The sequence below is a fragment of the Haliotis asinina genome, chromosome 10 (genome assembly GCF_037392515.1).
Source record: "Haliotis asinina isolate JCU_RB_2024 chromosome 10, JCU_Hal_asi_v2, whole genome shotgun sequence".
NCBI lineage: Eukaryota > Metazoa > Mollusca > Gastropoda > Lepetellida > Haliotidae > Haliotis > Haliotis asinina.
The window spans coordinates 28,169,117-28,196,470 of NC_090289.1; the positions used below are offsets into that span (position 1 = coordinate 28,169,117).

The 27,354-nt window shown below is 44.9% G+C and overlaps 1 protein-coding gene across 1 annotated transcript in view; it reads right to left on the reverse strand.

Annotated features, from left to right (window-relative positions):
* LOC137297787 (uncharacterized) overlaps positions 1 to 18,592 on the reverse strand; it is a 41,910-nt gene extending 23,318 nt beyond the window's left edge. The window contains exon 1 of the mRNA XM_067829735.1: positions 18,476 to 18,592. Coding sequence (XP_067685836.1) covers positions 18,476 to 18,503 — 28 coding nt within the window. The 5' untranslated portion in view covers positions 18,504 to 18,592. The remainder of the gene's footprint in view (positions 1 to 18,475) is intronic.
* Positions 18,593 to 27,354: the final 8,762 nt, after the last annotated feature.

The following is a 27,354-nucleotide window of genomic DNA, read 5'->3' on the forward strand; positions in this document are numbered from 1 at the left end:
CGAAGGGGGCCCTATCTACACTACCACCTAAAACTACCAGTCAAGTGCAGCCAGCATTGGGCCTACTGGGGATGCTGGAAAGACTGGGGCCACAGAGTGTGCCAACCCTAAACTAGCTGGGTTGCTGTAACAACCATCCTGACTGTACAATCAGGCCCTAGCACCGAACCTACTCCATGTCCATCGGCGGGGGGCTACGCGGAGAGCGGATGTACTATGGAGCCACCATGAGACAAAGCTCATCCCATCGGTCCCTTGGAAAGCCAGTGTACTAAGAGTCCAGGTGGAAGGGTTTAGAGGGACACAACACCAAATCCAGAATGTGCCAGGGTTCCTGCGTCTGAAAGAAATGAGCCATGCATAAGCATCAGGAATCACATTTCTCGCGGATGTAGATTGGTTTAACAACAGCGAGTAAGTGTGGTTTTATGCCACTTTGGCAATATTCCAACGACGGGCCTCAGAAGTGGACTTGAGATACAGTATTGAAGTGGGGACTCGAACACTGGCACTGTACATGGCGTGCCAACATTTGAACAACTAGGCCACACTACCACTCTGTTTACATGCAGAAACTAGTATCAACCTTTCACATCTACACCTAAATGGCTGTGACTATGCTTGTCCTAAGAGGCGACAAACGTGATCGTGTGGTCAGGTTCGCACACTTGGTTGACACATGTCATCGGTTCCCAAATGCACAGGACGATGCTCATGTTGTTGATAATTGGATTGTCTGGTCCAGAGTCGATTGTTTAGAGACTGTCACCATATAGCTGGAATATTGTTAAGTGCGGCATAAAACTAAACCCGGTCACTCTTAAATAGCTGTATAGTATGAGAGAATGGGTGTGCACTGTATATTAAACCAACATTCATGAAGACGCATATTTTCTTCCAAATAGAGTTGGAAACACCTGCCTGTCTGGTCCTCTGTCGCCCTTCCGAAGAATCCGTGGTCCATTTCTGTCCGTGGAAAGTCTTCTTGGCAGTCGTCCTGCCTCTGGGGGACTTCAGGGTCCAATTCTGCCCCCAGGACGATGGTATCCACGTCCCTAATAGTAAAGATAAGGAATAGGTAAAAATTTCATATCACTGATATTTACTACATAGATAATCACTATCAAAACTATATGCTCTTTCGTGAGAACAAACGCTGTAACCTGAAACACAAGTTGTAACTTGCTGATGACGTCATTGTTTTCTTCCAAATAGAGTTGGAAACACCTGCCTGTCTGGTCCTCTGTCGCCCTTCCGAAGAATCCGTGGTCCATTTCTGTCCGTGGAAAGTCTTCTTGGCAGTCGTCCTGCCTCTGGGGGACTTCAGGGTCCAATTCTGCCCCCAGGACGATGGTATCCACGTCCCTAATAGTAAAGATAAGGAATAGGTAAAAATTTCATATCACTGATATTTACTACATAGATAATCACTATCAAAACTATATGCTCTTTCGTGAGAACAAACGCTGTAACCTGAAACACAAGTTGTAACTTGCTGATGACGTCATTGTTTTCTTCCAAATAGAGTTGGAAACACCTGCCTGTCTGGTCCTCTGTCGCCCTTCCGAAGAATCCGTGGTCCATTTCTGTCCGTGGAAAGTCTTCTTGGCAGTCGTCCTGCCTCTGGGGGACTTCAGGGTCCAATTCTGCCCCCAGGACGATGGTATCCACGTCCCTAATAGTAAAGATAAGGAATAGGTAAAAATTTCATATCACTGATATTTACTACATAGATAATCACTATCAAAACTATATGCTCTTTCGTGAGAACAAACGCTGTAACCTGAAACACAAGTTGTAACTTGCTGATGACGTCATTGTTTTCTTCCAAATAGAGTTGGAAACACCTGCCTGTCTGGTCCTCTGTCGCCCTTCCGAAGAATCCGTGGTCCATTTCTGTCCGTGGAAAGTCTTCTTGGCAGTCGTCCTGCCTCTGGGGGACTTCAGGGTCCAATCCTGCCCCCAGGACGATGGGATCCGTGCTCCTGATAATAAAGTGAATATCGTTCACATCATTGGTACTTACTCTGTGTATAAATGCAAGTTATATGTCTATACGTGAAAAAATCTAAAACATGAAACTGAAGTTGTAACTTTGCAGTAGCGTCATGATAAGCAAGGATGCATTGCATTTTATGTTTTTTTAAAAAGATAGTTTGAAAGAAACAGTTGCTTGCCTAAGCGACGGTTCTACTTAAAAAGGCAAAAACACTTCACATAATTTATGCTTCCCACACAGATTATGACTGCGTGAGTGTACTCACTCACAGCGAGAAACAACACATATATACTTCACACATTCCCATATAGGAAATCGAATTAGGGTTGTTTGGAGCGTCATGAGCGAACGCCTTAACCATTTGGTTATTCAGCGATCCCCATAGATTTAAATGCAAAACAAATATGTCGGGACGTGAAAATAAAATTTAATCTTAATTTTAAAACTGAAATATTGAAATACTTTACCGCAGTCGGCCAGTACACTGACTTTCAAAGTGACCATCCGGGACTTGCTTTGTCTCGAGCTACCTACTGTAGGACGGAATGGTGGATTAACACTAAGTTATGCCATCTATAGATAGCATCGTACAGGCCATGCACGAAGGGGGCCCTATCTACACTAACACCTAAAACTACCAGTCAAGTGCAGCCAGCATTGGGCCTACTGGGGATGCTGGAAAGACTGGGGCCACAGAGTGTGCCAACCCTAAACTAGCTGGGTTGCTGTAACAACCATCCTGACTGTACAATCAGGCCCTAGCACCGAACCTACTCCATGTCCATCGGCGGGGGGCTACGCGGAGAGCGGATGTACTATGGAGCCACCATGAGACAAAGCTCATCCCATCGGTCCCTTGGAAAGCCAGTGTACTAAGAGTCCAGGTGGAAGGGTATAGAGGGACACAACACCAAATCCAGAATGTGCCAGGGTTCCTGCGTCTGAAAGAAATGAATCATGCATAAGCATCAGGAATCACATTTCTCGCGGATGTAGATTGGTTTAACAACAGCGAGTAAATGTGGTTTTATGCCACTTTGGCAATATTCCAAAGACCGGACTCAAAAGTCGACGTGAGGCACAGTATTGAAGTGGGGACTCGAACACTGGCACTGAACAAGTCGTGCCTACATTTGAACAACTAGGCTACACTACCACTCTGTTTACATGCAGAAACCAGTATTAACCTTTTTCATCTATACCTAAATGGCCGTATGCTACGAGAGAATGAGTGTATACTGTATATTAAACAAGCATACTAATATACTAATATCAAAGATGCATACTATGATCGAAACTGATTTGGAAACACCTGCCTGTCTGGTCCTCTGTCGCCCTTCCGATGAATGCTTGAAGTCGTCCTACCTCTACAGAATCTCAAGCCTTTCTGTCCCCACGGCGAATATTTCACATCACCGTGAGTCGGTGCTCAGACTCCAAGCGGGCTTCAGTCGTTCGCTGAAAGTGTTCAGCTGGAAACGACAAAGGGCAAACCGGCCACCTTACGCAACCCAATCCCAGTCGTCGAACCCGAAACAAAAGCTATTGAAAACACCTCAATCACAAGTGTTAGCCCAGAGACCTGTTTTCTGATTTAGCGTGAGCCAAGTAAGACCTGGAAATATTCTTTATTGAAACAAAACGAAACATTTTTTTTCATTAATTACAGAATTATTTATGCAAGACAATATAATTAAAACATAATCAACGACTAATACAATGCAGGTATGACGCATTGTAAATTTAAAATTACAAGTTAAACCCAAAGTGACATAGGTGCAGGGATCATTCAATACAAATGAATTAAAACAAACATTCGTGTTTCACTCGTGTTATTCTGTGATTACACTCTGTTTCCAGAGAAAACGTACCGATGAATGTCTCTATAAATAAAAAAGTAAATCGAATAAAGTGAAATTAAGATTGCAAATTCTTATAATTTTACCTTGCCAACTGAACATTTAATTCTCAGAACTGTATTCAACTTAGGGTGAAAGTTGTTTAACAAACGATCATAATTTCAAATAACTTTCTTTGTTTGTATTACAAGGATGTATGCACATTAAATTAAACGCCGAGAAGTTGGGTTGGTATAAGTTAACGCTCATCACGTACCGCACGCGCTCTTGTTTCACTGTTCTAACTGCTGCGCTTACCCCCTTGCAATACAAACGAGTAATAACGATTTGAATCTATGATCGTTTGTTAAACAACTTTTATCCTAAGTTGAATAAAATTCTTACACTTAAATTTTCAATTGGCAAGATAAAATTACGTGGATTCGAAAATTTTTATTTTCACTATGTCTGGTTTACTTTTTGTTTAAAGTGAGAAATCATCTCAACATCGGACACCACCATACGTGTACACGAGACACCACCACAACATCCACCAGTGCATGGGACACCACCACCACATGCACCACTACATATAGCCACCTCGACAACATGGGACGCAACACAGCCACCACTAATTACGACACAGCTACATCAACCACTACACCAATGGAATAGCCAAACCACATCTATCACTGTATGCATGTCATCATCAAGATATGGTGCTATGGTGGACGCTGGAGTGTTTTAGACCTCATGTTCATTGGTGAGTTTGTTCATCCTTTCCTTGTGCAAACTAGTTCTAAAGATGTGTTGTGATACGACATGCATCCCAGAAAGACAAAGTAGGATCATACCTTTTGAATGAATTAAATCTCTCGATATGGATAAATTTGAGGTTAAAGGCATATGCATTTGAAACCACATTATTGATTTACAAAGTACATATTATATACTCCCAGTTTTGCGATATTCTAAAAATAAAACAATGTAACTTTAAACACATGACACGTTTTATTTATGACAGTACTTTATTTTAATTCTTTACACCACGTACGCCACTTCTTACGTATTCTTCATACGACGTTTCAGAGCTAATTCTTGCTCCTAGTCAGCTATTTTCTCCAAATGATAAGATGTTATATGTACTAGCCAGTGTTTAGAATACCTATTGACTACATTTTCATCTATATGTACTTTTGCTGAATCAGCTGTCACGTAGTCACAAGTCGTTGTGTGGATGCATATTCCAGTCATCGTACGTTGTCGGTTAAACATTTATGGATTTAGAACTGGTTTTACATAATCGTAGATTGTACGTCTGCTTATTCAGGTTTGCATCTAAATGATCATAGATTGTACATTTCTGGATTAGTGAGTGAGTGAGTTTAGTTTTACGCCGCACTCAGCAATATGCCAGCTATATGGCGGTGGTCTGTAAATAATCAAGTCTGGACCAGACAATCCAGTGATCAAAAACATGAGCATCGATCTGCGCAATCGGGAACCGATGCCATGTGTCAACCAGGTCAGCGAGCCTGATCACCCGATCCCGTTAGTCGCCTCTTGCGACAAGCATAGTTGGCTTTTATGGCAAGCATGGGTTGCTGAAGGCCTATTCTACCCCGGGACCTTCACGGGTCCATTTATGGATTAGATCTGATTCTGAATAATCGTACATTGCCTATGCGTGTAGTACGATCTGGCTGCAGACAACAGAACATTTAAATTAATACATTTTTTATATGATTGTATCAACTTCCGATTTATTCCCTTAAAATTTAAATACCCGTGAAGGTCCCGCGGTAGGATAGGCCTTCAGCAACCCATGCTTGCCATAAAAGGCGACTATGCTTGTCGTAAGAGGCGACTAACGGGATCGGGTGGTCAGGCTCGCTGACCTGGTTGGCACTTGTCATCAGGTCGATGCTCATGTTGTTGATCACTGTATTGTCTGGTCCAGACTCGATTATTTACAGACCGCCGCCAAATAGATGTAATATTGCTGAGTGCAGCGTAAAACTAAACTCAATGACCCACTCACTTAAAATTTAAAGATATTCTTGTGAAATTCCGATGTTTTAATGATCTTTCTTGTATCTTGTTTCTGGGAAGGGCATATTCGGTAGACTAGATCAACTGCACAAAATGGGGACATAATAATATAGGACTTAACTAACCGTGATAATGATTGAGAATGGCTTTGAAACTAACATTTGGGGGATCGAACCTACATTAATTGCCAAAACGCTTCACTCACTCTCTCAGCTATTCTGGACGTTGGGATTTGATGTCCGCGTTGAATACGTATACAATCTGGAACATTCTCTGACATTCTCTGATAATACACTGAAGTGTTTTGGCCTGTCTCCAAAGTGTGTTAATAAGACGCTGCCAGGTGTAATGAAGATTTGATTTGGGACGGTTTTATATTCAAACAGTTCACAAGATATAATGACCGACAAAATCCTGATTGTCACCTAATTGTGTGAATGCAGGTCGTGAGTTTCAGATGACTTCAGTAAGACAATTCCCACTGTCCAATGTTATACATGTTCCAAAATGGGACGGGGTGATAGCACACCTTGATCCCATATGACGAACGGAATCGCCGTACTGCAAACTTAATGGGGATGTGTGCAGACATAATATATTTGGACATCAGTTGCAATACGTTCGTACACAGTTTCCACCAGGTCAACTCCGTTCTCAAAAAGACGAAAGTCGACCGCATTATGTTCTTAGGTACTTTGGTATTCCGTACAAATATTCTCAAAACCCGTTCAATCCAACATGTAGCATGGTCGGACCAACAGAACTCCATCGTTCGTTCGTATGTGCGACAAGACTAGACTTGTTAAGAGGACCGCTGATTTGTCCCAGTGTCTTGTGCCGTGGACGATCATCTTTGATTGTGTCAGTTTCAAAAGTGAACAGTAGGAGATTCTGCCAAGCTCATAAACACTGCTTTATTCTGTGACAGTTATTAGTAGCAGTAAATCACACGTAACAGGTTCAAGCTGAAACCATTCAAAACAGAGGCTTATTCGGATGATACCCTTATGTATAAAATAAAACCTTTTTACCTTACTAACATTACCTTATTATTATTATGTTTTACAGAGTAAGATTGATATGCAGCAGAGAGGGTTTGGGTGATCCTGGCACAGTCAGGCCGGTAAAGCTCATCATCAGCTCAGGACCCTCACCCCCTCTACACGCAGCCCAGACAGCGAATGGGATTTCTCCCAGGAAACACTGCCTAGTCGAACCCACCAAGAACTTTCCGGAGAATATGGAGGCTCCCCAATACTGCAGCCTTCTGCATTACCCAGATTGTCAGAAGGGCGGTGCTCCCGGTGGAGAACCCGGGCACTCTCCTGATCTGCGTCAAGAGATCAGGAGGTACCAAACCAAGGGCACCGAGAACAATGGGGATACAAGCGAGACATTTCAGAGGCGAGGTCCGCATTATTATTATTACTTATCATTCAAGATGCGGTAAAAACATGCACGTGTCACATCATAATGGTGGTAGTTATCAATATTTTGGCAAGTAAGTGTACTTTTATAAATAATATTTCTTAAGTACATATACAACGCATGCATATGCAAATGAATATATTACTAACAAATTTCGGGGCAGAATCAATACACTCCAAACAACCAAATCGTACATCATCTTTTCTCTTACAGCGATGCACACATTCGTCTCCAGGGCCACAGTTCACGCTTTTCTTGTCTCATACACGCCACCCGCAGTTAGCACCGCTATCTGCCACTAAGCCATTCCACTGCCTTCCGCTAAATAAAGAAAAGTGACTGTCATTACAACAATGTTCGGCTAACAGGATCATCAATACTGCGAAAACTAATTACCCACATTTTACATTTAGAGAATAATCGAATAATTATGAATACGTTGTGAAGTTGGGGCGTTACTATTCTGTTCATACTTAGTAAGTTTATAGCAACATGACGGTGTTCTGTAATTAATTAATTAGCCCGGACTCGGCAATCCAGTGATCAGCATCATGAGCATCATCTCCACGATGACATGTGTACACCAAGTCAGCGAGCCTGACCACCCGATACCGCTAGTCGCCTTTCACGACAAGCATGAGACCATAAGCGACTTCCTGTCATATACAGATTCGCTTCCCTACTTTGACCGACTCTTGCCTGGCATACCTGTCCCACGCAGCATCAACTCTATTGTAGTCAGTTCGATTCCGAATTTGTCTCTATGCATATCAGCCAAATCTGTAACTTTTGGAGCAGTTCCCTCTCTACGCATTTGCAATTTGACACTCCAGTAACTATATGAAGAGCCAGCATTCTGTCCTCTGCTAGTAGGCAATGGAGGACCAAACAATCCCGTTTAAAGTTCCTCTTACAAACCGCATTTGATGTTTTTTCTTGGTGTTCCATCTGAATGAGCCACTGTAAAAGGAACACCAGAAATGTCAATGTACTACTCAGGATTGATGGAAAATCCATTCAGTCTTCCAAATTAATGATGTGTCATGTCTGTATCTTATGAACATTGCAAGTAGGGTTGTTGCCCCAAATGATATAATTCACAGTTTCTTGCACGTTGAACAGAGGAAAAGCATTAATATCATATGTGGTCAGCTGAACTCTTCCAAGACAAACATTTGGTCACCTTTACATCGATTGAACCTGAAACTGAAATCTCCTCTTCTACATTGATTCCCAAAAGTCTGTAAAGCCCAGGGATGAGAAGCTCCACAAAACAAATGGGTCACACTTTTGATGTTCACGAAACAGTCTTTACATCTTGTGGACAGGTTTCTAATGTTATGTTTGTACCAAATAATCTAGTGATGCTTGTAGATGAATTATTGACAAGATCTCCCATCAGCATCCAACAGTCTAAAACGTCTTATTGAGTGGTTGGAGCATTTGTGATGGTCAGCTGATCCCTTATCTGATGTCGAGAGATCCTGCTCCCCATGGATTGGTTGACATCGAGTAAGTGCAAACGGTCAGCATGCCAGCAGAGACATCTATGTCAATGCAGATGAACTGATTTATTGTGCACAGAGACATGCCTTTTTATATGGCAGGTGATTGGTGCCCGAACAGCTTTGGCTTGAAGATGATTCCCATTCTAACATGATGTAACATATGGTATGAAAGAAAGTGAAGTGGAGAGTTACTTGTAAGCTTTTGAATGTATCAAAAGTGCTAAAGAGTTATCTGACCACTTTGACTACCTACAACAGGCCCAATTAAGGGAGCACTATCAACATTAAAAGAGTGTTATATCAATACGTTTATGCATAAAAAGTAACCTGTAAAAAAATTATAGTGGGCAGCTGTACCCCTGCTTCCCCGACCCTGTACAGCCAGAGCTTAGACACAGTTATCGGCCTTGAAGCATAGTTTTCTAACACTTTGGATGATGTTATTTCATCAGCTATTTTAGGTAAATGACGCTTTCATAAACCATACCATTGAAATTTTGTTCTTTTTCGATACTGTATAAATATTTGACATCAAATGAATTGTTTGTTTTCGTATCAGTACAAACGTAGTCCTATGCTATGTATAAGAAGTAAAACTACAATGGCGGCCATCTGGGCAGCCATTTCTGTTACTAGAATATAACTGAAAAAGAAAAGTCCGAGCAGAATATCTGCAAAGGAATATATGTACTGCACTGCCTACCTTCTGCAGTTTAATTTATTAAAGTATTATAAATGGGATGTGCGCTTTACATAGCAGGCGCTATACAGGTTTGTTTATTTGAAAATGATTATCCAGTGTTACGATAAACACTGTTCCTATTCACCTCCGAATGTTCGCTTCGCTTGTGACTTCACAAATGTTATATTTCTTTTTAAGGTTTACAGACAAAGATGCCATTTGTAATAAAATGCATAACAGCATAACGAAAATGTAAAAACAAATATTCAACACCCGAAAACAAACACCAAGAACACTTGCAATCATCATAACTAACTACAATACGTTTAAATATTTATCAGGTACAATACAAAACATTATTAATGGTTTTTAAAACAACTCCATAATTCATATAGTGAACACATTTTGGCATCCTAGTAATTTGAAAAAGCAAAAAGATATCGGAATCTGGAAAAAAACTTCATGAGCAAATAAAACATAGTAATGTAGATATAACTATACGTCATCGCGGGTCAACAAAACATGGAGCTACAATGTATATAGAACCTGATACTGTCATGAAAACCACTATGCATTTACCATTGAGTCGATACGGTTCCAAACATGGTAATGGATTAATGGGTATAGCAACGATTTGAGAGCAATGATATCAACGTTACCGTAAACCCGCACTGCCGTATACGCTGTAGCATGTTCTGTCTTCGTTGACGACCCCGTGCAGAAGTAGGTGCCTTCGTCACTCGCCTGGACGTTACTGATGATAAGAATCGATGATGTCCCCATGTCGATAACGTGGACCCTTAAAGACGTGACATGAGATCTCTTTAATTTAAAGCCAGTTACCGCGCGGAAAATACTTCATCTTTGGGAGTTGATATCGAGTTGACTACTCCCAGGGAAACTGATATTATTACTGCTCAGAATAACAAACTGACCCTTGACAACTGGAAGGCCTTTAGAATGATCATCGTCATCGGCTTTGAACTGGATTAGAATAACTGCATCGGATAATGAAGTCACAATTAACTTAATTCCAATCACATTTTATGAGTTTATGGGTGCTTTCTAAGTCTCGCGACCTAGCTATCCATTTAGAGACATGAAAACCACTATGCATTTACCATTGAGTCGATACGGTTCCAAACATGGTAATGGATTAATGGGTATAGCAACGATTTGAGAGCAATGATATCAACGTTACCGTAAACCCGCACTGCCGTATACGCTGTAGCATGTTCTGTCTTCGTTGACGACCCCGTGCAGAAGTAGGTGCCTTCGTCACTCGCCTGGACGTTACTGATGATAAGAATCGATGATGTCCCCATGTCGATAACGTGGACCCTTAAAGACGTGACATGAGATCTGACTTCAAAAACAATGTGACTGCAAAAGGAAGTGTCTTAAGAGCTCAGGGTGCATTAACTAACTAACAACCTGGATACGTCAGTGTAATGTTCTTTAATGCTGTTCCAGTGATGGTGTTACATTGTCAGTGACTGTTAAACAACGTGTGCTTATGCCCAAATCTAGACTAACAATATTGACCTAGAGGTACAGTCAACATCCGTACTTGCAAGGCATGTACTATAAGATACGATGCTGTTTCGAAACATTTATGGAGTCAAAGACGATAATCTAATTAAGACTTTGATGCACGTTAACTAATGTACTTATGTATATGGGAGACATTTCTGATGATGCATTAGATAGATAGAGACTGTATCAGTTTACTGGTATCTTGCAAATACACTATGTAACAGGATCCGTCTTTCATTTAAATTAATCATTACTCACTGAACAGGAGATATCGTCACATAAATGACGATATGTTTTTGCTGTCTAAGTGAATGTAAAAGAACGGTGGAAGTTAATGTAGTGTTGATATGTCATATGTCCGAGGATCTGCCATGTTGTACTCTGATGTTGCTGCTATCGTTCCCTGCTGCTAGGTTACAAGTGTGTGAGTGAGATGAGTCTTAAGCCGCTTTCAGCAATATTCCTGCAATATCGACACATTAAATCGGCTTCACAGATTGGACTGATATAGGGAATAGAATCCGGATCTCCTTCGTGACGAGCAAACACTTTAACCACTAACCCCACCGCTTTGGATATACGCTGCACTCAGCAATATTACAGCTATATTGCGGAGTTTGGTAAATAATCGAGTCGAGTCAACGAACCTAGCTACTTGATCTCGTTAGTCGCCTCTTACGACAAGCAAGTGCTACTGAAGATCCCGTAACCCGTATCTTCACCAGTGCCCTAGGTATGACAAACATGACCAAACAAGATTTGTTTGGATCCAAGCGTGTTCCACTGGCAGGTTGACTGGTAGGTGACGTGATACGACCATAAAATATAAACAAACCTGCACATTGCAGCTGGATCCGCACGTGTCAGCACCGTCGTCAGTGTTTCCACAACGTTGTCAGCCGTTACACTGACGCTTGTTGGGACTTTAAACGTTATGTTGTTTTCTGTCAGACATTTTGTATTTTGAGATACAAATTGAGCCGGATCAGCACACGAGTCAACTAAGGTGGGTACCAGCATACAGCTGAAAACTGACACGATAGAGTGAGTGAGTAAGTACGATTGATTTAACACTAAACACAGCTATACCACGTGTTTGCTTGACTGTAGAGGAAAGCAGCCATTTAACGTTTACCATTATGAATGTGGTTCTGAAAAAGCCTAAATCATGGCACGGCGGGATTCGAACCTACTATAGCAGGTTCTGGGACATCTAAGGGACGCAACTCTAACAAGAGAATTGCGACGTCTGAGACAGCTCGGCCTTCTGCGACCCTAAACATAGGCGGATCCAGCGGGGAAGTAACATATATCTGTTGCATCTAATGGACGGGAGTTCCTTCAACAAATGACAATGGGTAATATATCTCTTTAATTTAAAGCCAGTTACCGCGCGGAAAATACTTCATCTTTGGGAGTTGATATCGAGTTGACTACTCCCAGGGAAACTGATATTATTACTGCTCAGAATAACAAACTGACCCTTGACAACTGGAAGGCCTTTAGAATGATCATCGTCATCGGCTTTGAACTGGATTAGAATAACTGCATCGGATAATGAAGTCACAATTAACTTAATTCCAATCACATTTTATGAGTTTATGGGTGCTTTCTAAGTCTCGCGACCTAGCTATCCATTTAGAGACATGAAAACCACTATGCATTTACCATTGAGTCGATACGGTTCCAAACATGGTAATGGATTAATGGGTATAGCAACGATTTGAGAGCAATGATATCAACGTTACCGTAAACCCGCACTGCCGTATACGCTGTAGCATGTTCTGTCTTCGTTGACGACCCCGTGCAGAAGTAGGTGCCTTCGTCACTCGCCTGGACGTTACTGATGATAAGAATCGATGATGTCCCCATGTCGATAACGTGGACCCTTAAAGACGTGACATGAGATCTGACTTCAAAAACAATGTGACTGCAAAAGGAAGTGTCTTAAGAGCTCAGGGTGCATTAACTAACTAACAACCTGGATACGTCAGTGTAATGTTCTTTAATGCTGTTCCAGTGATGGTGTTACATTGTCAGTGACTGTTAAACAACGTGTGCTTATGCCCAAATCTAGACTAACAATATTGACCTAGAGGTACAGTCAACATCCGTACTTGCAAGGCATGTACTATAAGATACGATGCTGTTTCGAAACATTTATGGAGTCAAAGACGATAATCTAATTAAGACTTTGATGCACGTTAACTAATGTACTTATGTATATGGGAGACATTTCTGATGATGCATTAGATAGATAGAGACTGTATCAGTTTACTGGTATCTTGCAAATACACTATGTAACAGGATCCGTCTTTCATTTAAATTAATCATTACTCACTGAACAGGAGATATCGTCACATAAATGACGATATGTTTTTGCTGTCTAAGTGAATGTAAAAGAACGGTGGAAGTTAATGTAGTGTTGATATGTCATATGTCCGAGGATCTGCCATGTTGTACTCTGATGTTGCTGCTATCGTTCCCTGCTGCTAGGTTACAAGTGTGTGAGTGAGATGAGTCTTAAGCCGCTTTCAGCAATATTCCTGCAATATCGACACATTAAATCGGCTTCACAGATTGGACTGATATAGGGAATAGAATCCGGATCTCCTTCGTGACGAGCAAACACTTTAACCACTAACCCCACCGCTTTGGATATACGCTGCACTCAGCAATATTACAGCTATATTGCGGAGTTTGGTAAATAATCGAGTCGAGTCAACGAACCTAGCTACTTGATCTCGTTAGTCGCCTCTTACGACAAGCAAGTGCTACTGAAGATCCCGTAACCCGTATCTTCACCAGTGCCCTAGGTATGACAAACATGACCAAACAAGATTTGTTTGGATCCAAGCGTGTTCCACTGGCAGGTTGACTGGTAGGTGACGTGATACGACCATAAAATATAAACAAACCTGCACATTGCAGCTGGATCCGCACGTGTCAGCACCGTCGTCAGTGTTTCCACAACGTTGTCAGCCGTTACACTGACGCTTGTTGGGACTTTAAACGTTATGTTGTTTTCTGTCAGACATTTTGTATTTTGAGATACAAATTGAGCCGGATCAGCACACGAGTCAACTAAGGTGGGTACCAGCATACAGCTGAAAACTGACACGATAGAGTGAGTGAGTAAGTACGATTGATTTAACACTAAACACAGCTATACCACGTGTTTGCTTGACTGTAGAGGAAAGCAGCCATTTAACGTTTACCATTATGAATGTGGTTCTGAAAAAGCCTAAATCATGGCACGGCGGGATTCGAACCTACTATAGCAGGTTCTGGGACATCTAAGGGACGCAACTCTAACAAGAGAATTGCGACGTCTGAGACAGCTCGGCCTTCTGCGACCCTAAACATAGGCGGATCCAGCGGGGAAGTAACATGTATCTGTTGCATCTAATGGACGGGAGTTCCTTCAACAAATGACAATGGGTAATATATCTCTTTAATTTAAAGCCAGTTACCGCGCGGAAAATACTTCATCTTTGGGAGTTGATATCGAGTTGACTACTCCCAGGGAAACTGATATTATTACTGCTCAGAATAACAAACTGACCCTTGACAACTGGAAGGCCTTTAGAATGATCATCGTCATCGGCTTTGAACTGGATTAGAATAACTGCATCGGATAATGAAGTCACAATTAACTTAATTCCAATCACATTTTATGAGTTTATGGGTGCTTTCTAAGTCTCGCGACCTAGCTATCCATTTAGAGACATAGAACAAGCACTTTCTTACAAAAAGAGAACGCTACTGCTCTTGTTGGTGGGGAAGGCTGTCTACTTACAATCTACACAGTCAGTTCATAGCTATGTAATGAACATATATGCAAGCAATTTTAACTAATTACGAAGTACTTTAAACTGTCATGGTACCGCACAAAAGTGTGTTCTGTTTGATGGACACGTGTACAATATTATCACCCGTGTAGCAAACTGTAGGGGTTTCATCGACGACGCCCCATCAACGATATATTCATTATAGATACGATCAATAACAATCATAATAACCCATAGGGTTCCGATACCACAGATGTCCAATGTCGAATTCCTTATTTTAACCTCTCGGTCCAAGATTATCAGATTAATTGACTCGGGCCTTTGTCTTTGCCTGTGGAAGCTATTTTGGTTTTATAAAGAACTGTGAACCCTGGTGATGTGAGGTGTACCTACACTAACCCCCGCCTTGTAAATAATTATTTCATTATACGAGACAGACAAAATGCATTGTTGAATAATATTTTACGACGCAGGCATAACTGAACTCACAATACAGTATTCTAGTCAGGACAATTATGTGGAAAGTTTGCAGTAATGCGTATATTTACTGTTTTGTGAACATTGCATCGTGACGTCAATGCATGACTACGTAGTTCCGTCGCGTTTTGACACAGCCGGCTAAATTTGGAGTAGGCAGAGGCAAGCTTTAACCTTAGGAGTTACGTGCATTGACAATGTCGAAGGTTAAATAGAACAGAAAGTCGATGTCCTCAACTAGGCACAACACATGAGCGAATCTACATTTAACATAGCAGCACACTGAAGATGTAGTAAGGAAATCACATGATTTCATTCTTTTCAAAATTCAACGCTGACTCGGTACAGACCGGTGACGATTCGACTTGTTGATCTTTGTTGATATTGTTATCGGAAGTGGCGCATGATGGCAGAAAAAGTACAGAAACAATATACCGATGTGGGTGAAACGCTACACGTTAGAATGTAGCGGCCGAATACACAAACACGAAATATTAGGTTTGTTTGTCATTACCATTTAACAGCAAATGAAAGGTGAAACATGAAATGTTAGGTTTTTCTGTCATTACTATTTTACAGCAAATGAAAGGTGAGAAAATACTCCAACTGACAGAAACTCAACGCCATCGGTCTACTGCAGACAGGTTGCGCGGGTTAGGTCGTAGCCACGTTTTGTCATGTATGGACAATTTAAGGACCATCAGAAATCCCATGTATGGAACCGTTATCTGATGCAGTGGTCTGGTGGGCTGTATGTCTCAACTACAGCGCAGGACAGGTTTGTTCGGGTTCGTCTTTTACTTGATAGACTCACCATGACAATTACCCACAGCTACAAGAATGCAATGGTTGCGTGGACTTTTAGCCGAGACAGCGAGGGACCGTCGTTGAGGCGCAGGTATTGGTCTGGAACGAGGTGTCATTCAGACTGATGAGCACCATCGATGTCTGTGATCATCGGAAATACACAAAGTATGGTGACAACATGGATGGAGAAGTGTCTGATTGAGTGAGGTTTCCTGTTGGTCCATCAGACGCCAGAAGTCGTTTTTACAAACGTCGTTGGGAACGTTATACTCGAAACTTCATACTGAAACGTGGACTGGTTTGGGGGTGACTGGGTAATGATGTAGACTGCCATCTCCCACACCAATAGAAGGGACTTGGTACATGTTCAATTTAATGATACGGCGTTACACAGACGCAATTCCTCGGCCCCATAAACCTTCCCCACGTTTAGGGTGACGATGCCAGGTAGTGTTGAGCTCTCTCGGGAGGGATACAAGATGTTGAAAACAGATTACCTGCACCGTTAGAACCGATTGTGACATGTATACCACGATGAACCTTCGTCAGTGACTGGGACTGGAACAATTTAGCATATTTTTTTCTACGAATGTATCAAGGCATAAAGATCATTTTTGTAGAAGACATTATATACTAGGCGTCATCAATGGAGGATCAAATGATATATATAACACATATATGACAAGACAATTTGCTCCTTTTCATCAAATTCATAAAAAAAGTTTTCGAAATCGCATTCTAATCTTCTATAAGAGCTCTACGGAGTCATGGGAGATCCAGTAGTGCTGGGTGACGTGTGTACACACGTCCACACCGAGTTCATACCATGCACGTTCAATTGGGTGGAGAACTGGCTAGCATCCTGACCTCTCCATCCGCTCTACACCCCGCAGTCTAAAGAGTTCCGTGACAAACACAGGCCCTATGAGGCCTGGCGTCCTCTTGCAGGAAAGAAGGGCGACCATAACTCCAAGCATAGCTTGGAGGAATAGTACTGGTATAGGAACTAGAATCTCGTCCCATTAATGCTTCCGGAAGGATTACCGTCGACTACATGCAGTGGAGTACGTCCAGTTGGAGTTATGCCCATGCCCAAGCTCCCGACAAATTGGATATGCGTTGCCATATGTGCATCTGTGATTCTCCATTGCGACAGTTATGGGAATCTGCTTTCATCTGTGAAGTGCACACCATACCAGTGACGATGTCTGCAATGGTCATGATGGTCATCTCAAACACGCCTGCCTGTGACGTGGTGTTATTGTGGGTGAACTGCAGATCGGACTCAGAGTGTTGGGACTCCGGGGCAACTTCGTCGATGTGCATATTCCACGGCCCCATTGACCTGAAATCTCTGCCACAGTCTACCTATACCTCTGACTCGTATTAAACGTGCTGCTAACATTGACCAGATTCCAAAAGTCCTAAACCCTGACCTCTTTCAGCAAGCGTAAACACTGTCATTTTAAGCTGCGATTTCTAACAGGTAACTGAACAGTGAGCGACAGTGAAAACGATCAATGAATCCTTATTGTCCTCTACTTTCCATAGACAGAGCGTTATGCACGTGCAAGTCATTGACATTAAGTGGCATATTGATAATTTGAATTAGAAAATGTATCGGACGTTCAAGAACATAATAACGGCATATCAACTTCTAATGTGTTTTTCCATACTGTTAAGAAAGTTTGTAAAACACGCAGTTGCATATTTTACATCAAAATCGAAGATTTAAAACTTTTAAGAAATAGTGTTTCCAATAGCTTGGCCCTTCAATAATGACGCTGAGTAATCATAAAAAATGATAATTTGATCTGCATTTCTTGCGAAAAATCCATGACACATGAGTACTATTTATAAAACGGAAAGGGTCTGTGTCATGTCTCTGTGGTGTCTGTTCAAATACAGGTCTTCAAATACAGGTCTTATCCAATTTCCGTAGACGCACAGGTGTCAAGTGTTATCACAGACTGGGACACACTCCACTCGGTGACCCTGGCCCTGAAACTCCTAAACCATGTTCACAGCAGTCGTAAAATTATGAGATCTCTTATGAGAGGGGCAAACTAAATTCAAGACGCATGATCGGAAGGAAGCATAAGGTTAGGGTTAAGGTTAGACTCCTATATACACCAACCGGAAGTAGCTAAAACAATGGTACCGGTATAGGTAGAGCGATTTAATAAAGTGCTCCAATTACAAAATATTAGAGCACCATGAAAAACACGTGAGTACCTACAAAATTAATCTCGTTAAATATACTGGTGTCGGCATCACGTGTGGCTGCCCAGCTAATCCACAAAAAAGTCCAGAAACAAGCAAATATCATGGATTTGTGTCCACTTTTTATAACTTACCCAGACATTCCAGGAACATGTTGACCATTGTGACAGACAGACAGAATGTATATAAGCCAGGTGACCTTGCGTTATCACCACCTTATCTGGTTCAGTGTGCCCTCTCTCTACATACACAGTCAAACACGAACAGAAAGGATTGTCTGAAATGAGTGAGTGAGAGAGTTTCACTTTTAGCAATATTTTAACTTCATACATTGTACCCATTCTGATATAAACTCAAAGTTGTCAACATCAGGACGTGCCGTATTGCCAGTGTATTCTGGTACACGTTCACTACCACTCGAAACAAAACGCTTCCGGTTAACCATCAGCCAAAGTCTGCTTTCAAAGTGTCCATGCCTTATTCACGTAATGTGCTAGGGCATTGGATGACTGCAAGAAACGATTGAGTTTCGTTTAGAGCAGCTTCCTGCTATTCTCCAGCAATGTTATTTGGGTATTTTATTTTATTATTTAAAAAAAAAGAAGAATATTTATAACTCCCCTTTCCAGGCTTCAGATCCTGTTCAAAGCGCACACATGGTGCTCAAAGCGTACGATCTTCTTACTATAATCCCGGATAAGCTTAGCTGCCTGTGTACCGCCAGAAGGTTAATTGTCACATGACCTATCCCACCGAGTACCCATTTTCTGTTGGGCATAGTGTTGAGTGATGGAACTTGGTTGGATTGTATATGGTTGATTGACACTGTTGTTGGCAAATATGGAACCGTGTCTGACAATTTCATCTCAAGATGAATATGGGGCAAACCATTGTCAGACAGTGCTTTTGTTTTTTGTTCTTTTGCTTTTTGTTTGGTTTGGATATTTTTTACATACTTATCAGGTAAGAAAGCCAACAATGCCCACGTGAGTTGCGCTTACTCAATTTCTCTCATAACACAGTCTACAAAAAGTAGAGATGCGAGGTCAACATACGGGCGGTAGGTCACCCAGGTCACGAGATGACCTGGACACGTCATTCCCTTACTAGAGACGAGCGAGTCAAGACGTGTTGCTTGGCCGCGCTACTGGATTCTAGTTAAGTGTGTGCTTTGTTTATTGCATTTTTCTATATCTCTCTCTCTCTCTCTACTATCATCATTCTAGTCGCTTTTAGGTGTTTTTCGTTATCTGCGACTAGCTGATTTTTTCTTTCTTGCCAGCAGTTTGTGGGTCGTCGGCCGTCGTCCCACTTGCAGGTGCTTCACGGGTGTCCCGATTGTGTCTCGGTTCACGCTTGTGTGGCTCGTGCACTCGGACCCTTGTCGGGCTTCCGCGTTACTCGCTGGCGGATAGGCGGGTTGGCGGATAGGCGAACCCTTCGCCCGAGCGGACCTTTCGTTAGGGGTTCCTTAACAATCGTTCACCTGCGCCTTTGTGCGCAGTAGCGGAGGTCAGGCGGACCCTCCGCCTAGGCGGACCCTTCGCTAGGAGATTCTTCTGTCGTTCCCCTCAACCCTTGTGTGGTGTAGAGGAGCATTGGCGGACCTTTCGCCTTGACGGAGAGGCGGAGGACAGGCGAACCTTCCGCCTGGTCGGACCATTCGCTTGTGACGTGCCTATCCTCCTCGGATAGAAGTTTACTCTGCCGTCACCCCTCGGCAGCGTACCCTGTCGTGCGTTCCACCATGGTATTCGCCTCCTTCTGCACTCAGTGCGGCACTAGGAAGTCGGCTAAGTGGGATCCTCACACATTGTGTAGGCTTTGCAAGAGTCCCTGCGCTGCGGATAACACTTGTGCAGAGTGTGAGGTCCTCTCTGAGCGGGACTTTCGTCAGTACCTGGCAGTACTTAGGAAGAGCGAGAGGGAGTCTCATCGGAAGAAGGCAGCGCCTTCCGCAGGTTCGCCAGTGTCTTCGGCATCATCTAGACGATCGGTGCCTCGCTCTCCCATCCGCCCTCCTTCTCCCTCCGCATCAGAGGAGTTAGTTATTCACGAGGAGGCGGAGGAGTTCGACTCTCAGTCAGGAATGGAGTCGGACCCCATCAGGACTATGCCAGAGGGGAGCGCTACTAGCTCCCGTTCCGTCTCTCCCTCTCGGCCCCTCCTGAGGGAGGACGTAGCCGTATCACCGGAGGGGAGGAAGGAGAAGAAGAGAAGGAAGGAGAAAAAAGCGAAGAAGTCTCGTGACAGGGAGCAGGTTCGCTCAGAGAGGCTTCTCCTTTCCGTTAAAGGGTTAGTGGAGTCCATCCTTGATCAACGCCTTGGTCCGCCCACATCGGCACGTTCCGCGGAACCCTCCGCTCCGCCTCCGGAGGCGGACGCCTGTTCACTCCCCGAGGCGCTCTCCTTCTCCCAGGTCCTCCCCCTCTAGGGAGTTCATTAACACAAGAGACCCTCCACTTATTCCTATCCTCCCGGGGGAGGTGGGGGATGACAGCGACCCTGTCCTTCCAGAGCCTAACCCTCCAGTCTCTGACTCTGCGTCTAGACTGGAGGCAATTGCGGAATACACCGGTGTGGTGTTGGCGGAGGTGGACGATCAACCTTCTGCCGCTTCTAGGGCGAGAGGCGAGTCTTTCTGCCCTGAAGACTGTGTTCTCTCCCCTCGGAAAGTCCTCCCTCCGCACCGCTTCCTTGAAGCAGCCGCTAAGGAACTGAAGGAGGCTGTTGCCACCGCCGGACCAGGTCGCCTTACCCCTCAGCTCCTCCTCTCAGACAAACAGAGGATCAGGCTTCCAGTGGCGAACTCGCCCATTCCTTTAGATCCTCCCTCCTTGGATCCCGATATCTCTCGTGTTGCTTCTGCTGGGGTACCCCACAAGGTGTCGGACAATCACCTTATCCATTTGGACAAGGAGGCCAGATCCATTGTGGGGCTGAGCAACTATGTTGCTCACGTCTGCCAAGCTATGGCCACTTTCGCCAAGGAGGCAGGGATGGAACAGGGTGAGGAACCTCTGTATAGGGCATTTGGAGCGGTAGCTGGCGGAGTGGCACAAGTCACCCTGTCGGCTGCTAGGATTTCAGCTGCCATTACCAACCTCAGACGGGAAGGCTTCCTGGGGCGCACTAATCTCCCTCCGGAGATTAGGGACTCCCTCCGTCACGCCTCAGTGTCGGCAGACACCTTGTTCGCGGGGGAAATCCCAGAAGCTCTGTGCACTCGCCATGAGATCCAGCAGCAGGACCTAACCAATCGGATCATGACGGGTGGCGGACCCTCAGCAGGCTCCACCCCCCGCAAGCGTCAGGGAGGTCCTCCAGCAGACCAATCCACTCCTAGGAAGCGGACAGGGAAGGTGGACTTTCGGTTCGGAGGTCGTGGCCGAGGACCCACGAACCAGTCCAACCAGCCCAGCCAGGCTAACCAGGGATTCCAAACCCCCAGCAAGGGCACTCCGCGGAACCCATTCGTGTGTCGGATCCTGGAGCGTGGCTTCCGCATCCCGATCTCCTCTCCGCCCCCTCTAACCTGCTCTCCGGTGGAACGTCCGATGGACTCGGTCAGGTTCCAACTCACCTTAGAGCAGGTGGAGTCTCTAGTCTCCAAGGGGGCAGTTCAGGAAATCCCCCTCCAGGATCTGACTCCCGGGTTCTATTCCCCCGTTTTTGTCAGGCCCAAACGCAACTCGGTGAAATGGCGGCTGATTCACGACTTGAAGGAGTTCAACTCCTCCTACCTCGAACAGCCGCCATATTTTCGACTCTTGACTGTTCCATCAGTCATGCGGTTACTGGAGCCCTCGGACTACATGGTGTCCCTCGACCTCCAGGATGCGTACCTGCACATCCCCCTTCACTTGGCGGATTGCAGGTACCCCCGTTTCGTCCTGGGGGGCAGGCACTTTCAGTGGAATGTCCTCCCGTTAGGGATTTCCTCTGCCCCATGGCTGTTCACTCGTGTGACCCAACCCATCGTCCAGTTCCTCCACGAACTCCAGGTCCAATTCCTTATGTACCTGGACGATGGGTTCGCTCACAACCCTTCGCCCTCCATTCTCAAGGCGCAACGGGACCTCGTCATCCACCTCCTTCGACGCCTAGGGTGGCTAGTGAACCTGGAGAAGTCGGACCTGGTACCAACCACCTCTCTCCAATACCTAGGTGCCATACTGGATACAGTAGCCTTCAAGGCTTTTGTACCCAAGGAGCGGATGACCAGGCTAGCGCCCCTGATGACTCGGGCACTATCAGAGCCCCTGTCCCTCAGGCAGTGGCAGCGGATATTGGGCCTCCTGACGTCAGCCCAGGACCTAACCATAAGGGGGAGGCTGATGCTCCGACCTCTTCAGGTGTTCCTCAACGAGCACGTCAGGGAGACCCACTGTCTTCACCCAATAAGTCTCCCACCTCACCTCAGACACTTCCTCACCTGGTGGCAAGTGGACGACAACGTCCTCAAAGGAGTTCCCCTAAGGACACCTCTCCCGACCAGTCACCTTTTCGTGGACGCCTCCACCCAAGGATGGGGCGCTCACTTGGGGTCGGACCAGACGGCAGGTACCTGGTCGGCAGCCCAGCAGGACCGGCACATCAATGTGCTGGAGTTGGACGCCGTACGACTTGCCATCCTCCATTGGTCCGTTCCCCTCAGGCACCAGACCTTACTGGTCCACACGGACAGCTCAGTCGCAGCCTGGATGATCAACCGTCAAGGCTCCACCAGAGCCACTCCTCTCCTAGACCTGACCCTCCGCCTGTTCGAACTGGTAGACAGGCTCTGCCTGAGCATCCGTGCAGTTCACATTCCAGGAGCCAAGAACGTCCTGGCAGATGTTCTCTCCCGGCCGGACGCGCCTCCTTCGACAGAGTGGCAACTGAACCCGCGGACGTTTCAGTCCCTCTGTCTCCAGTTCGGCAGGCCCATGTTGGATCTGTTTGCCACCAGGCTGAACTGCCAGCTCCCGATCTATGTATCCCCCGTGCCGGACCCAGCGGCCTGGGCCGTCGATGCACTGTCGTTAGAGTGGGAAGGGATGGACGCTTATGCCTTCCCTCCCCCAGCGGTTCTAGCACAGGTAGTGGCCAAGGTTCAGACCACCAAGTCCATCAGACTGCTTCTGGTGGCTCCCATGTGGCCTGCCCGGCCCTGGTTCGTTCCCCTTCGCAGACTCTGTCTGCAGGATCCCGTTCAGATCCCTCACCGGAGGGACCTTCTCATAAGCAAGCCAAGCGGCCGTGTTCACGAAAACCCTCAGGTATTCGATCTGCACGTTTGGCTTGTATTCAAAGGGGGCTCAGGAACAGTGGATACTCCAAGCGAGTAGCCTCGGCCTTGGCTTCCTCACAGAGGAAAACCACGCAGAAGCTCTACGACTTCCAGTGGGGTTCCTTTTCCTCCTTCTGTGAAGACAACGGCGTGGAGGCCGGTTCTGCCCCTCTTCCCCAGATAGCTGATTATCTGGTTCACTTGCACAACGTTCGAGGGCTCAAGGCCTCCTCCATTAACACCAATCTGGCGGCCATCATGTCCGTTATAAGGAAGAGGTCGCCGGGACTGGACATTTCTGTACTGAGGGAGCTCATCAAGTCTTTCCGACAGGCGGAGGGTCGGCGCAAGCCGAGGGCTCCTGAGTGGGATCTGGCAGTGGTCCTTGACCACCTCAAGTCAGATTTTTATGAGCCTCTGGAAGAGGTTCCCCTCCTCCGCGTCACGGTGAAGACCACCTTTCTAGTGGCCATGGCCTCGGCGGCCCGAATATCGGAGCTTCACGCTCTTCAGGCGGATCTCCTGAGATTTGAGGCCACGGATGGAGGATCTGCGTCCTTGGGCCTCGCCCCCGACTTCGTTTGCAAGAACCAACAGGCAGACGAACTGGGACGTACCTTCCACATCCCTTCTTTAGGGCCGTTGGTAGACCCGACGGAGGAGGGAGCACTCTCTCTCTGCCCTGTCAGGGCTCTCCGAGTGTATACCGACCGTACCCGCTCCCTTAGGCGGCGGAGGCTCTTCCTCCCTCACTCCCAGAGGAGCAAAAGGGAGATTGATCGGAGAGCTCTTGGGGTATACCTTCGGTCGGCCATCATAGAGGCCTACAAAGGCCAGGACAGACCTCTTCCGACTCGAACCAACCCACACGAGATCAGGGCCGTCTCGGCCACCATGGCTTATCACCGCAACATTGCGGTGGCGGACATCATGGCGGGCTGCTTCTGGAAGTCTGGCTTGGTGTTCGCCAACCACTATTTACGAACCCTCTCCAACGAGGATCTGGCGGGCATTTCAAGGCTAGGACCCCAGGTCTTTGCCCAGCAAAGAACGGGGGGTCCTTACCCTTTAATTCGGCGCGGGGCTGCTCCTCTTTAGGCGGCCTACACTCCCCCGCCTCTCGTATGGTGCCAAGCTGGGGACCTCAGCTACACACCTTTTTTGCCTCAAATAAACTTTTCTGTTGCTTCTCTCCACTCCTTCAGTGTTGAGTTGTCTTTTCTCGTGTTGGGTTTCCCTTCCGGGGTTGTCGGCCGATCCCTCCTCCTTATCGGAGATGTCCGGACAGCGGTTGGTGTCCTACCCGCCCTCTAGTGCGGAGGCGGATGCCGGTGGATAGCTCTCCTCAGGGTTTCTTGGTTCCTCTTTACGTAGAGACGCACGGGCGAGGTCTCGCGTCCACGCTCTCAGCCCTCCGCCTCTGTGCCATTCTGGGCATTGTTGGCTTTCTTACCTGATAAGTATGTAAAAAATATAACATTTTTGATTAAATGTCATTTTTATACTTTCCTGGTAGAAAGCCAACAGTCGGGAGTTCCCGCCCAGCCTCCCCTCCTGAGGGTTTTGTTGTCTGCCTCGCTGGGTAAGGGAATGACGTGTCCAGGTCATCTCGTGACCTGGGTGACCTACCGCCCGTATGTTGACCTCGCATCTCTACTTTTTGTAGACTGTGTTATGAGAGAAATTGAGTAAGCGCCACTCACGTGGGCATTGTTGGCTTTCTACCAGGTAAGTATAAAAAATGACATTTAATCAAAAATGATATATTTTGTTTCCTGTTGTTGTATTTGTTTGTTGTGTTATTAGGTCAAGTTTGTTTTGTTTTGTTTATTCTTTTGCTGTTTTTGTTTTTGTTGTACTTTTTGCTGTACTTCTTGCTTTTGTTGGCTTTTTTGTTTGTTCGCTTGTTTGGTGGGGGGTTTTGTTTGTGTGTTTGTGTAGGGGTATCAACAATTTTATTTTATTCTAAGGACGATCATTGGATAAGATAAATTCAAGATGGGAAAAATAAATGATTCAGTCGCAATAACCCACAATAACATAGTAAGAACACTAAGAAGACTAAGAGCATGACGTGATGAAATATCTCTTCGGGCATTGTCATTTGACAATATACTTTAGTGGTAAAGTAAAGTTCCAGCTGCTTGACATAAGTCCGTAAATATTCAAGATTGAAACATCGAGTGATTGACACCATGAGAATTGAGTCAGACAAGGTAGATACGACTTGCAGTGAGAGAGTTTCACTTTTAGCAATATTTAAGCAATTTCAGGGACACCTGAAATAGACTTCATACATTGTACCCATTCTGATATAAACTCAAAGTTGTCAACATCAGGACGTGGCGTATTGCCAGTGTATTCTGCATCAACTGGGAAGCCAACCCGAACCCCTCACGTCAACCACGGTTTAATGAATACAACATTCTAAGCTGGACGCTGGAAAAGGTCATGCTCTTGATGTGCTCGAAAGAACCGTAAATAGTAAAAGAGTTTTGTTTTAAGCCGGTTTTTTGTTTGTTTGTTTGTTTGTTTTGTTTGTTTGTTTTTCAAACATTCCAGCAATATCACAAAGTGGGACACCAGAAATGGACTTCACATTTGGGTAATAGAACCCGGGTGTTAGGCGAACGATTTAAACACTGGACTACCATGTTCACTCCTGAGGAACTCCGCATTTTCTAATATCGTGAATCCATAAGACCTGTGAAGGTCGGGGTAGAATAGGCCTTCAGCAACACAAGTTTGCCATAAAAGGCGACTATGCTTGTCGTAAGATGAGACTAACGGGATCGGGTGGTCAGACTCGCTGACTTAGTTGACACATATCATCGGTTCCCAATTACGCAGATCAATGCTCATGTTGTTAATCACTAGATTGTCTGATTTACTGACCGCCGCCATATACCTGGAATATTGCTGAGTGCGGAGTACAACTAAAATCACTCACTCACTGAATCCATACTGGTAGTAACAAGCCAAACCAACCAACCATCTGGGCCCGTTGCTCAAGCGTCGGGGCTCAGAGCAGCTAAATACGTCGGTAAACGTCGAGTAATGATGCGTGCACACTGAAAAATAATACCTTGCCAAACATCAACGCCATGATATCACAACCCAATGAACCTCATCGATCAGATATTGAGTGACAGGTGTCACGTGTTGCAGGACGCACTCACCTTGTCTTCGGTGATTATCATGAAACGCATGCCTACGATAGAATCAAACCCGTACAGTGAACTGCTTGTAGTAGGCGTTTCCGATGATTTTGAAAATGGGTATGTTGAATTTATTTGCCTTGATGTTGCTCCTTATATCAACACTTCCAAGTTGTGTTGAAAAAGCAGAAACTCTCTGACATCGCTAAACAAATTTATTTGCACTTGAGACATGACATAATTTTGACAAAAATGACTTTATTAAAATTGCAAAGTATAACAGATTTGTAATCGTCAATTACAAATCTTTATAATTATATGTTGCAGTTCTTTATTTTGCAGAATATGCTGATACATCTTTACGCTGCCTCTTCCTGTGTAAAACAACATGTGACTTTATGGCTGTAATACTGCCAGTATGATGTAAATCATAACCAAACCATGTTAAAATCCAAAGACGTTATTTGTATGAAGAATCACAGCAACGTTCCGGTTTAACGAGTATTTTTGTATACACTTGCCAGTTATTGGCGATTTGGACACATTCCACAATCACACTGTCGAGTGAATATACACACAGTAT